Here is a 13311-nt window from a genome sequence, read left to right as displayed (position 1 = left end):
TAAAGTCCCTGATGATGGATAATAAATTTATCCGAAATGTTGGTTTTATGAAATATACATTGTGATTCTTTTGACCTGAGACCAAATTTTACACAAACAAAAAAAATTAAAAAGGTCGTTAAATTTATAAAACCTTCCTCTTTTACAAACTTTTAACGTAAAAAACTTTAACGAAACTAAAAATTATTTTTAATTTAAAATTTTATTTTAAATGCTACTAATCCTTTGCTTCGTCCCTCAGTTACGGCACTGATTAAGAGTAATTTGAGATGAATGAAAGTGATAAATTTTCTCTCACTCTCAATTTCTCTATTGAATTTCAAATAAAAAATTGTTGCTTTCCATTTTAAATAATTTTATTTGTCCTTAAAATAATTCATTTCAAATTTTTACAAGATAATTAGGTAATTTCATTTTAATTTTAATTTTTATTCATTTTACGAAATATTATTTTTTTTCTCTCTCAATTTTTCTTAATTTACTTCATTAAATCTAGTGTTAAATTACGCCAAATATACATAAACTTTGCGATCCTCGGGTGTCCGAGCGAGATATTCACGTTCGATCAAGCCCTCAATGCGTTTCTTGATGATGACGGGCGACGGCAAGAATCGGCTTTTGAGTTGCGTTGTGACATCAGACACGAGCAGATTATGCTAAAAAAATATTTTTTGTTAATTTTTTTGTGAAATTTTCGATTTAAAGACAACTTACCGTCATCTTTTTGCGGGACTTCATAATTCTCACGATAGCAGCTTCGATTTCGTGTTTTCGATCTTCGTCGACCTTGTTTCGGGTCTCACGACGTTCGGGCTCGGATTCACCCTTGGCAGCGACTGTTTGAATTTTGACTCTGAAAAAAATCAAATTTAGAATAAAATTCATAAAAAAATTATTCAAAGACGTTACTTGTAGAATTTCGAGACAAATGCATCGTTGACACAAAACTCGTTTGATGGTTCAATGTCTTTTGTCTTTGATGTTCGGATGAGAAGTCTCTGTTGTTGCTTGCCCATTGCCAGTGACTGCAGAGCACGAATCAAATCCTTTTCCGGAATTCCGGTTTCCTGAGCGATTTCTTCGTAGGTCATGCGATCGCGATTATTGAACAGCATTAAAATGCACATCTATGGAAAATTTTCGTATAAAATTGTTTTTTTTTTTCTAAAATTAATTTAAAATTCTTACTTGATACGTTGACGTCACAAGAATGTGCTTTCTGGTTGTTGTGGATTCACTTGTGGGAGCGGCATTTGAGCTCGAAGCTCCATCAGCATCAACATTTCCGCCAGATTTGTTTCCGTAAAAGACGGCATTGATGTATGCGTTACCTTTTGATGCAGAAAAAATTAGATTTTTCAACAAAATTTAAGAAAATTTGAATTTTTTACCAAGTTGTGGCTGCAAAGTTAATTGACGACCTGAGTGTTTTCCTAAATAAAATGTCTTGAAGACATCAAAGGCGGTTTGAGCGGCTTTCGGTATATTACAGTTCGGGTTGGCAGACTGAAAAAATATTTTTTTTTTTACTTAAATGTGGATTTTTTGGGACAAAAAAAAAATTCTTACCTGAGTTGGCCAAAATCCTGTCGTTAAAATTCTCACAGACAAATCCACGCCTGCCAACGATAAATTGTTGTTGTTCACGTGGTTCTTAAATTCTTCCATTATCGTGTTTGACACTGACATATCTTTGAACATGCCTTCCAGCTTCGACGTGAATTGGCATCCGCATTCAGTCTGAAAATCACAAAAAAGTTAAAAAATGTCTTTTTGGAAATTTTTGAATTTTTACCTTCAACTTTGAAATCATGTTCTTTTCGGAGTCGTCGCTCACGGATTTGTTCAAGAGCAGCCGCTTCGCCAAATGTGCCTTGTAATAACGTTCAAAGACATCTTTTTCCAGCAGATATCGGAATAATACCATGGTTTTGTCGAGAATAACTTCGATTTCCTGTTCTGACATCTAAAAGAAAAATTTCAAAATTTTTCATTAAAAATTGTCTGAAAATCCAGGGGAAAATTACCAAAGACTTGAAACTTCGAGTGATTGGAATGGAATGGTCAGAATCGTTAAATTCGATCTGTGAGGGAGCTCAAGGGTGAGATTGAGGGAAATTTTTCGGATTTTTGTGCAACTTACCCCTTTGCATCCTTTTTTGAGTTTGTCGTCGATGAAGAGCGACAAGTATTCGGGCGACTTGCTGTTCAAGTTCAAAAAGTGCTCGAAGTCGGATGAAATCATGTTTTTGAAGATTTTGTCGTTGTCGAAGGAGTGATTGAGGAAATAGTCGAAGCGATCCTTGAGATCGAGCAGATTCTGGACGAACGTGATGGGATTCGTGCCGGATTCCTCCTCCTTGACCAGCAGTTTGCCCTGTTCGCGCAAGTAGGACGAGACGCAGTCGGAAATTGTCTTGAGGCCGTCTTTGACGCGCGCGAACAACTTGTACATGCACGCCAAGTCGTCGGTTTTCGTGTTCTTCAGCATGTAAACGACGCCCGAGTTCTCCATGTCGACGATGGTTCGCATGTGTTTCTTGATGAGTTCGTCCTCGACGACTTCCACGATGTGCGGCTCCGTGCTCTCGTCCAAGTAGAGTTTGGCGCGTTCCGCTTCCTCCGTGATGCGGGCTTCGACGCGTTTGATGTAGACACTCGCACTGTTCTCGGAGAGGAATTTCTGCGATTCCATCTTGTAGAAGGCGGCAGATTGTGTGAGGAAGGGTCTTTCGAAGTCTTCCTCGTAGACCCAGCGATTGTTGATGCCGAGCACCATCAACATCTGGCATGCATTCTTGATGGCAATGTGATCGACCACTTCGCCTTTCCGTTCGCACATCACCATGTTGAGCAGCGTCGTGCGCAGATGGTCGCGAATGCATCCGTGACGCACCACCTGGTCCCGGAAGATGATCAGCCCGAGATTGTAGACGTTGTCGACGTCGTTCTGTTGCACGTAGACGCGATCCATGTACATGAGGATGTCCCGGATCATCACCATCGACGTCTGGTGGTCGTTCCACGCCTGATTTAGTGTTTGCAGGAAATTGTTGTGCATGCAACGAAGCACGTCTTGACGCACTTTCGCCTCCAGATGCTGCGTCACGACCTCCTTCAGACCCAGATACAGGCGTTCGCCGTGCTTGTGCAACACCATCGTGTACGCATTCCGGTACAACTCCTCGAACGACAAACCCGAGTTGTTCTTCTTCTGGATCTCCTGGATCGCATTCTTCAGTAGGTTCCAAATTGACTCGACGTATTTCTCGTCCATCGTCATCTGCAACAAAATGACAATACAAAATTACATTCCAGCACAGACGACAGCAAAATCCCCCAAATTTCTCCGCATTTCCCCGAATTTCTCACAAAACCCGGAAAATACTCACCGGAAAGGCACGAATCCTCATCTTTCCCTCCTTCTTGGCTGCAGTGTTCCTGATCATTTCTCGAATTTATTCAAATCTCGCCCATCAATAACACAGGGACAGACATTTGAGGGTTGCCAGAAGCTCCATCAGCTGAGTGAGTCGGCTAAAAGTGATAAACTACCCCAGCATACAGAAAAAATTCACTATTTGCACTGGGCTTTCCTAATATTTTGTTTGAATTAGCAGAGGCGAGTTTCGTTCGAAAGCCTCCGAGCTCCGGACTGAAAATAGATCATTTGTTATCGAGATTTTTCAGTGAAAGTACGTGAAAAAAAGAAAAAATAAAAATGCAAATTACGTGGGACATCATTCTCATCGGCGTCGGTGTCTTGTTTGCACACTTACTCATCCTGTATTTCGTGACAAAGAAGAGGAAAGACATCAGGGGGAGACATGTCGTCGTTACTGGTAATAAATTCGCATATTTACTCGTGTTTTATTGTTAAATTTACGATAAGCAAGCGACAAACAGCGGAAAAGGACAACTCATTTCGTCTTATCGTGACGCAGTTTCGAGTTTATCCAAATATTTATGTTATTTTGCAGGTGGATCATCGGGGATTGGCCTCTGGATTGCCGTGTATTGTGCCAAATTGGGTGCTAACGTTACAATTGTTGCGCGCAACTTGAAGTGGCTCGGTACGTTTTTAACACTTTTTTATTTTCGCATGACCTTGACGCGGCAGTTGCAGATTTTATCAGCGACTTACGTGTTGTTTGACATGCAATCCTCGTCAATGTTTGTTCTTTCTATCTGTTTTTCGTTGCAGAAAAGGCAAAGCTCTTGATTGAGGAGAACAAATTGACAGAAGCTCAGCGTGTCGAGATAAAATCTCTCGACTTATCCAAGAGTTATGACGACGTCTCAAAGGGATTTGCCGAAATTGAGCAAACACTCGGTCCGATTTACATGCTTGTCAACTGTGCCGGTTTCGCGTTATGCGGTCGCATGGAAGAAATTGCCATTGAAGACGCAAAAATGATGATGGATGTCAATTATTTCGGGACTTTTTACCCAACGCGATACGTTCTCCCGAAAATGCGTGAAGCGCAAGACGGAATAATCGTCATTACCGCAAGCCAAGCAGCTCTTATGGGAATTTTCGGGTATTCAGCTTATTCGGCATCGAAATTCGCACTTCGGGGCTTGGCAGAAACGATTGCCATGGAAGCGAAACAAGACGGAGTCTCGGTAACTTTAGCTTTGCCAGCAGATACTGACACACCGGGCTTCGAGCGAGAGAATAAAGAAAAGCCAGAAGAGACGAAAATCATTTCGGGTGGCGGAGGATTGGCTCAACCGAAAGATGTGGCGGAGAAAATTGTGAAAGACGCGTTGAAATGTAACTTTTTCTCGATTCTTGGTTTGAATCGTGGGTATTGAGTTGCATTTCGGTGGGAGCTTCGCCATGGTCAGGACCGTTCTTGACACTCTTTCACGTTCTTATCGCAGGTCCGTTGCGACTTGTAGCGCTCGGTATTCAGTGGCATTGTCAGTATGTGATCAAAACATGCAGAAACAAGAAAAAAGATTGAAATTTTATCGATTATCACATTCCAGCCTTATTGTATTGTAGATTGTAGGTGAGATCAAAGGTCATATCAGGTATCGACAAGAATATTTTTGCTTTGAAAAAAAATAATTTTAACTTTTTTATCGTGATTTTAGTGAAAATTTTTTTTGAAAAAATAATTTAAAAAATTATTGAAACTTTTTTAAAATTTATTTAAAATGTTCGATATTTATTTATTTTTTTTTTTCTGAAAAAAAAAAAAAAAAAAAAAAAATTATTTATAAAAAATAACTGAGATAAAAATTTTTTACCTGTTTTTTATATAAAATTAAATCTTGTTTCTATAATTAAAAGATTAAAAAAAATCAAATTCAAAAATTTAATAAAAAATAAAAATTTAAAATTAACAATTAAAATAGAAAAATATTAAAATTTTATGACGAAAAAAATTATTTGAGAAAAAATCAATCTTTATTCTATTACATTTCGATTCAAATATTGTTCAAAAAAAATTATTTTTTTGATTTCTTGAAAAGTTTAAAAAAAAATAAGTTTGGAATTTTTTTTTAATTTTTTTTATTTTAAATAAGGCCGTTCCAAATTTTTTCCGATGTTTTTGTCCCAAAAATTTTTTTTCAAAATTGGGGGGCAACAAAACAAAAAAGATTTGAAATACTTATTCATACAAAATGACAAAATTTTAAAAATTTTAAAATATTGTTTTTAATGGTATCTACATTGATTTTGATGATTTAAAATTGATCTGAAATTATAAAAAATTAAAATAATTTTTCACCAAAAAAAAAATTTTTAATTTTCAAAATGGGGGGGGGGGGGGGGGCAAAGTAAAAAAAAAAAATTACTTTTTTGAAAAAATTATTTTTTAAAAAAGTTGATTTTAAAAATATTTTAAAATGCACAAAAAAAATTTTAAAAAAAAATTTTTTTTAAAATTTCCTTGTAAAATCATAAAAAAGGCCAAAAAACTTTCAATTTTGATGAAATTTTTAATTTTTTTTTATTTTTTAAATTTTTTTTTGAAACAAAAATTTTAAAATTAATTTAAAATGATTTTAACGTATAAATAACAAAATTAAGCAAAAATCGCCTTAAAACCGAAAAATTGTTAAAAATTTCTTTAAAAAATATTTTTCTAAATTTTAAACATTTTACTTTTGTCCTAAAAATATTTTAAAAAAAATTATTTATTTATTTATTTAAAAATTATATTTAAAAATTAAATATAACGAAAAAATTTTAAGTCAAAATCGAGTCAATAATCTTAAAAAGCGAAAAAAAAATTGCAAAAACTCAAAAATACCTGAAATGACATTCGATTTTTATGTTTAACCAAAACTAAAAATTACTCCAAAGATCAAAGCTTTTAACTTTTTTAAATATTTTATTATATAAAGCACAATATTTTACAATAATTTTTATATAAATGTACGATACAACTTTACAGTTTGTCGAATATAAATGATGTAATTCAAGTAGAAAACCAATAAAACCAAAAAAAATATTAAATTTACTTCAATCGACGCGTTGCAGTACGAATTGGACGTCTTCCTTGCTGCGATTGTCCTCCAGTACCAATATTAAATGACAATCCTCCTTGTGGCGCTGCTGGATTTGGAGCTGCTGCCGAGAAATTAAAAGCTCCCGTAGATCCGGCAGTTGAACCTCCCGAACTTGCACTTCCAAAAACATTTCCGCTGTTGTTATTTGCACCGGCGGTGAAATTAAAAGCTCCTGGGCTGGGCGTTATGCCACCCGTGGAGCCCCCAAATGACGGCGTATTGTTATTACTTTGCCCGAAAGGTGAATTTGTGCCTGCGCCTTGAGCTGTAAAGTTGAATTTCGGCGGTTCTTGACTTGTGGCGGGGCCGGGATATGCTGGAGGAGCACTTGAACCTCCGAAAGTGAAGGGTTTGTTGTCTGTCGCTGCTGGAGCGGATGTTGCTGATTGTCCAAAAGTGAAAGGAGCGCTCGAATTTGATGGAGTATTGTTAGTTGCGTTGTTATTATTCGTCGATCCACCGAAATTAAACGTACTTTTTTGTCCGAAGCCAGTTGAGGGAGCAGTTGGCGACGTAACATTCGATCCAAAAGTAGAAGTTGCACCAAATGCTGGCGGATTTGACGTTGCCCCGCCAAAAATTCCTCCTGTCGACTCTTTTTGTGGCTGTTGCGCTCCAAATAAGTTTCCGCCCGTTGAGGTATTTCCAAAAATTGTCGTATTTTGAGCGGTACTGTTCATCGTCGTGTTTCCGCCGAAGATGCTGCTGGTGTTGCTGATCGAACTGACATTCGTCATGTTACTTCCGAACGCTGGAGGAGCATTTGAGCTCGGTTTTTCTTGATTCGCATTGGAACTCGATGAAAAAGTGAACAAACTCTTGCTCGGCGAAACAGCTGACGAGGCATTTTGTGTGGAAGCAGCAGGTGCGACGCCTCCCAAACGACTAAAAACTGAGGGTTTTTGGGGTTCTTGCGATGCTGGAGCGGCATTTGTTGAAGCATTGAACGAAAATCCTCCTGGAGCACTCGGTTGAGTGGTTTTTGGAGCAGCATTGAATGAAAATCCACCAGAAGGTTGTTGACTTGCAGTATTCGATTGATTGTTTGTCGCTCCAAAGATGGAATTTTGTCCAAAAGTCGTCTCAGCAGGCTTTGATGGTTGTTGCCCGAATGTAAAAGTGCCAGAATTGGCACTTGATGAACCAAAAACAGGATTTGTCGTTGAAGCAGGAGTCGTTGAAGAGCCAAAAACAGAATTTGTAGTCGAAGCAGGAGTCGTTGAAGATCCAAAAACGGAATTTGTGGTCGATGCAGGAGTCGTTGAAGAACCAAAAACTGAATTTGTGGTCGAAGCAGGAGTCGTTGAAGAGCCAAAAACTGAAGAAGTTGTTGAAGGTTGAGTTGATTGGCCGAAAACTGGAGCTGCTTGACTCGCTGGTTGTGTTTCTGGCAGTTTAAATGCGGAAACAGAGCCTAAAGATGGTATCGCAGAAGGCTGTGATGGAGCAGCTGTTGAAGTTTTTGGTGCCCCAAAGTTGAAAGTACTCGAAGGAGTTGATGAAGCGCCGAATGGGGAGGCCACAGCGGTCGTTGAGGATGGAATTGATGCTAAAAAAAGAAATTTGTGTTAAAATTTGAACTTAAATTTATACAAAAATTAAAATATTTTCGAATTCATTGATATTTAAAATATAAAGAAGAAAAAATATCGAAAATTAAAAATTTTTTAGGATCTTAAAAAAAATTACAAGATTTTGTACAAAATAAGGCCTCTTAAAAATGAGATGAAAAAAGCACAAAAAATTATTAATTTTTATAAAAGTTTTTCTTACAAAACTTTAAAAAATTGAAATTTTTTTTCATATAAAATTAGGCCGCTCCAAATTTTTTTTGAACTTTTTGTCCCATGCCCCATTTTAAAAGTCAAAAATCCAATGGGGCAAAATAAAAAAAAAATGAAAATATCATCAAAATTGCCCGTTTTTTGTTCTTTTTCATAGTTTTTCAAGAATTTTTCAAAAAATTTTTTAAAATTTTTAATATTTAAGAATTTTTGTATTGAAAAACGAAATAAAACATGAATTTTCTTCTCTAAAAATTTTTTCAAAAAAATTTTTTTCAAAATTTTTGACAGTTTTTTTATGAAATATTTTTTTTGTTGAAATTTTTAACTTGGAATACTCTTATATCAATTTTAAATTATTATATATCTCAATATAGACCATTAAAACAACTAAAATATTCATTAATGATCAAAAATTGTTTGAATTTTGTCATTTTATATGAAAAAGTATTTCAAATTTTTTTTTTTTATTTTTTTGCCCCCCCCATTTTGAAAAAAAGTTTTTGGGACAAAATGTTCGAAAAAAATTTAATTTAATTATTAAAATTTTTTTGATTTTAAAATTTTTTTGATTTTAAAATTTTAATTTCAATTTTTAAAAAATATTTTTCTTTAAATTTTATCACATTTTTGATAGAAAACTTAAAAAAATATTATAAAATTCAATCCAACTAAAATAAAATCCAAAATTTTGAAAATTTTTTTATAAAAAATTCTTTCTTGCCCTCTAAATTTGTTTTTTTTTTACTTTTTGGAATTATTTTAAGTTTCATTTGGAGGAATAAAAAATTTTCGTTAATAAATTGATCAACTTTCATTAAAAATTTAAAATAATTTGAACTTTTTAGCAAAAAATTTGACCTTTTTTTAAAAGAAATTTGATTAAAATTTGAAAATTTTTAAAATTTTCTTATGGAAATCTCAAAAAATTAGACAGAAAAAAAAATTGAAAACATTTAAAATTATTTTTTAAGCTTAAAAAAAATTTCTTACTTGAATTTGTTGACGCAATCGCTCCAAATGTCGGCAATGCAGGCTTTGATTCGTTATTTCCAGCACTACTTGCCCCAAAAACGAATGACGGTTTGCTCGTTTGACTTGGTTGACTGCCACTTGTTGTCGAAGGAGCCGTCGAAACACTTGCTGCTGGTGTCGCATTCGATCCAAAACTAAAAGCTGGCGTCGAACTTGGTGCTGAAGTTGCTGTAAAGGCACTTGTTGGTGCTGAAATCAACGGTTTCGGCAAAGATTCCGTGTTCGAGATATTTCCAAACATGAACGACGTATTCGAATTTGTCTCCGCTTTCGTTGTTGCTGCAGTTGATGATGGCACCACCAACGAAGGCAAGCTCGTAATGCCGGAAATTGTGCTTGTAACAACTGGATTGCTCGCTGAAGGTGATGAAGAAGCCGTTGTTGCTGCTGGAGTTGATCCAAAAGTGAAACTTGGCTTACTTGCGGTTGTCGGTTGAATCAATGGCGCCACAGATTTCGCTGGTTCGGTGTTGAGATTGAACGAAACTGCTGGTTTTTCGTTCTTTTGAGTATTTTCTTCGGGTTTTTTCGTCTCAAGAGGTTTAATTTCGGGAAGTTTTAATGGTTGCGATGGAATTTCAATCACGGGAGCGGTTACTTTTGGAGCTTCTGGCATTTTTAGTTCAATTTTAGCTGGAGTTTCGGTTTTAGGTTCTTCTTTTTTCGAACTATCGACTGCGTCTTCAGCGGGATCATCATCTAGTTCTCCAGCGAGACATTTTAAAAGCACAGCCAACTTTGATTGTTCCACTTTTTTAACACTTTTGATGTCTAAATCCTCGTCCGAAGCTTTTGGCTTCACAAAACGACTTTTTTTCTCGGTCGTTTCTTCCAAATCTGCATCTTTGACTCCCATATCGTCGTATTTCTTGTTAAAAAGAGTCAATTTCGGAGCTGTAGGGACGTCATTTTTAACTGGTTTTGGTTCTTTTCGAAGCACGGGCACTTGAACGACCAAATTCGACTGTGGCACTTCCTTAATGACGCCACTTCTGGTCGGAATTTGTTGTGTTGCGACATTTACGGGTGTCTCCTCTGGCGGTTCCTTGTTCAAATCGAGTCCTTTTCGCGTATTTAGCTCGTTCACTTGTCTTTTCGGCGTCGCTAGACTAATGCTGGAACTCAAACTGCTCGCAACTTCGTTATTTTTCGTGCAAAGACGCTTTTTTTGCTTCTCCAGTTCCGCACTTGATGGACTCGTCTGCCCGGGTTGTCCTTCCCGCGTGCGTTTTTGCATTATTGGACTGCGATACACCAAATCCGACATGGTTCCGCTGAAATCTGACAAGGTATTGTTCTGGTACGTCGTTGTGCCGTCAACTTCTGTGATGTTTTTGCATTGTTTCTTGATCCGTTCCGTATCTAACTCTTCATTATTGATGCGTTTTCGCGAAATTTCCTGCAATTCGTCCAAAACGCTGCGCGTTGGATTACTTCCGTGCTCGTTACTTGCCGGATTTAGCGGTTCGTTGTCACGACGACTCATGCCACCGAGATTCGGCATCGCAATCATCGATCCCGAGCGTAAAATACTCGATCGGGCATTCGGTTGAAAGGTAACTTTTTCTGGCGGAGCGATTCGAACGCAACTTAACGACTGGCTGCGCTGTGCTGACGGTTTGTTGCCATCTTTTTTCAATTTTATCATGGGAAATGCACTTTTTTTGAGGTACGCCGAACGCAGGGGACTCGGTTTGTTGGTTTCTGTCGTTTGAACGTTGCCGCCATACCGAACCAGGCGAGAAGTAAGGCCTTGACTAGTGATATCCGAGTAAGTTCTACAAGAAAAAAATCGATTTTCATTAAGATTCATTGAAATTTAAGGAAATTCTTACTGTGGATCCAGTGATCTGTTGTAACAAATGGTCCCTAAACTAGTTTTTGACATGGCATTTCGGCTGCTGAGTGGCGAAGTTGGTTTTCTTTTGACTCCCGTCTTCTGTGATGACCTTGAATTTGAGCAAATTTTCATGAAATTGTGAAATTATTTATGATTTTGAGAATTCTTACCCGATGAAGTTGCTAACAATCCGTGTGGAATTCGCTTGAGGAGCAACAAGACTCTCGCTGATGTTCAAAGACGAGTTGATGCTGCTTCGTCGCTTTTCCATGCTTTTGCGGGAAATTAAAAATTGTTGGTTTTTTGGGTGATTTCTTTGATGTCTTCGATTTTTCTTGAATTCTTTCACGTCTATTAATGATCTTTTAATAGTTTTTAATGTAAAAAGTTGATAAATATTTCCTTTAAATCGTAAAAATAGAGAAATTTGCGGCTCTGTTTTGCTTGAGTCGTTTGAAAGTGTAATTAAAAAATCGCCATTCTGCTAATTCAGCCTGAACGTCAATCGACCCAGTGCACAATTGGAAATTTATGACCCAAGGCACAGGCTGTGCGCTGGGAAAATAAGGCGTCGCCTTAAATTTTGAGACGAACGTAATTGATAATCCAATTTATCACTTTCATACAACTCATTATTCGACGCTTGTGCCTCGGGTCAGTCATAAATTTCCAATTGTGCATCAGGTTTGCTTCCCACCGCACATTCTGCTGTTCTAATAAACAAATAGCTGAAGAAATTTTAGATTTTTGTTAATTTTCCGTGAAAAACCGTGATTTTTCGTCGCAATGGAGTGGTTATTCGGCAAACGCTTGACTCCGGACGAGATGATGCGCAAAAATCAGCGCGCCCTCAACAAGGCGATGCGCGATTTGGACCGCGAACGCATGAAGATGGAGCAGCAAGAGAAAAAAATTATCATGGACATCAAGAAATTGGCAAAGGATAATCAGATGGATGCCGTCAAGATCATGGCGAAGGATCTCGTACGCACCCGAAAGTCCGTACGGAAGTTTATGCTCATGAAAACGAACATCCAGGCAGTCAGTTTGAAGATCCAGACATTGAAGTCACAGAGTACGATGTCGCAAGCCATGAAGGGTGAGTCATCCAATTATCTTTGTCTCGACTAGTTGTGCAAACAAAAATCATAATTTTTCTTAAAGGTGTCACCAAGGCCATGACAAACATGAATCGTCAGATGAATTTGCCGCAAATCCAGAAGATTTTGCACGAATTTGAGAAGCAATCCGAAATTATGGACATGAAGGAGGAAATGATCAACGAAACCATCGACGACGCGTTGGAAGACGAGGGCGACGAAGAGGAATCTGACGCCATTGTCAATCAAGTATTAGACGAATTAGGCTTGCAATTGGGTGATAAGTTGGCAGATTTGTCTGTCGCTACGGGAACGTTGAACCCGGCGGCAGGCAGCAAAGTACCGCAAGCAGTTGGAGCAACGGGAGGAGGCGGCGGCGGTGCTGTTCCAGGTGAGAAATTAAAAAATTATTAAAAAATTTCGTTTTTTAAAATTTCTTTTGAATTTTAGCAACTCCCACCAACGATGCAGATGCCGACTTACAAGCCCGATTGGATAACTTGCGTCGTGAATGAACAAACTTTGATTGAATTACGGATCTAATTATTTTTTATACACGAATGATGAGGAAAAATACTCGTCGTTTCACTTTAAAACTAACACTGATGTTATTCCAAATAAATAAAAAGAGCAACTTAACGCGATAAGCCTTAAAAATTCACAAAAATTTGTATTTTTTGTTCGTCTCTCAATGTACAAGTTCCCTATGTTGAAAAAAAAATTGGTTTTATATCAAGGTTGTTCGAATTATTTTAAAAATATGTGAAAGTTTTTAAAGAGAAAGGAGATTTTTCCTTGATTTATTGTTTAAAGCCTTTTTAAATTCGGATCTGATAAATTTCTTATGAAATATTGAAAATTTTTTGTGCTGCTTTAATGAATTTGTTCAAAACATCTTCAAATTGTTACAAAAATTTTTGAATTCTCTGATATTTAGGTAAAAATAAAATTTGTAAAAAAATCAATTTTTTTCTCGGACCTAAAAAATCGTCATTTCTGGGGGCGAATTCCCATTTTTTTTATA

At 36.8% G+C, this 13311-nt stretch overlaps 4 protein-coding genes across 4 annotated transcripts; 2 read left to right on the top strand and 2 right to left on the bottom strand.

Annotated features, from left to right (window-relative positions):
- Positions 1-346: 346 nt before the first annotated feature.
- On the bottom strand, positions 347-3506 carry LOC134828067 (cullin-3-like). The gene is made up of 9 exons (XM_063841017.1): positions 3393-3506; positions 2144-3283; positions 1796-1966; positions 1570-1740; positions 1392-1506; positions 1189-1331; positions 910-1127; positions 715-853; positions 347-656 (listed from the first exon to the last, which is right to left on the bottom strand). The coding sequence occupies exons 1-9, from the start codon at positions 3447-3449 to the stop codon at positions 504-506; spliced, it is 2307 nt and encodes a 768-aa protein (XP_063697087.1). The 5' UTR covers positions 3450-3506; the 3' UTR covers positions 347-503.
- A 131-nt stretch (positions 3507-3637) lies between these two features.
- LOC134837146 (3-ketodihydrosphingosine reductase) lies at positions 3638-5192 on the top strand. Its single transcript, XM_063852485.1, is given in 4 exon segments — positions 3638-3842; positions 3981-4073; positions 4205-4798; positions 4801-5192. Coding segments are annotated over 4 exon segments (978 nt in total). The 5' UTR covers positions 3638-3721; the 3' UTR covers positions 4971-5192.
- A 1151-nt stretch (positions 5193-6343) lies between these two features.
- LOC134838544 (nuclear pore complex protein DDB_G0274915) lies at positions 6344-11627 on the bottom strand. The gene is made up of 4 exons (XM_063854091.1): positions 11358-11627; positions 11183-11296; positions 9306-11125; positions 6344-8077 (listed from the first exon to the last, which is right to left on the bottom strand). Exons 1-4 carry the CDS (start codon positions 11456-11458, stop codon positions 6477-6479), a joined length of 3636 nt encoding a protein of 1211 aa, XP_063710161.1. The 5' UTR covers positions 11459-11627; the 3' UTR covers positions 6344-6476.
- Positions 11628-11876: 249 nt separating this feature from the next.
- On the top strand, positions 11877-12948 carry LOC134834056 (charged multivesicular body protein 2a). Its single transcript, XM_063848584.1, has 3 exons — positions 11877-12286; positions 12352-12678; positions 12738-12948. The coding sequence occupies exons 1-3, from the start codon at positions 11974-11976 to the stop codon at positions 12800-12802; spliced, it is 705 nt and encodes a 234-aa protein (XP_063704654.1). The 5' UTR covers positions 11877-11973; the 3' UTR covers positions 12803-12948.
- The last annotated feature ends 363 nt before the right edge of the window (positions 12949-13311 follow it).

Source organism: Culicoides brevitarsis, chromosome 1 (genome assembly GCF_036172545.1).
Source record: "Culicoides brevitarsis isolate CSIRO-B50_1 chromosome 1, AGI_CSIRO_Cbre_v1, whole genome shotgun sequence".
NCBI classification, from domain to species: Eukaryota; Metazoa; Arthropoda; class Insecta; order Diptera; family Ceratopogonidae; genus Culicoides; species Culicoides brevitarsis.
The sequence above is the reverse complement of the archived record's forward strand: the minus strand, read 5'-3'. Positions and strand labels throughout refer to the sequence as shown.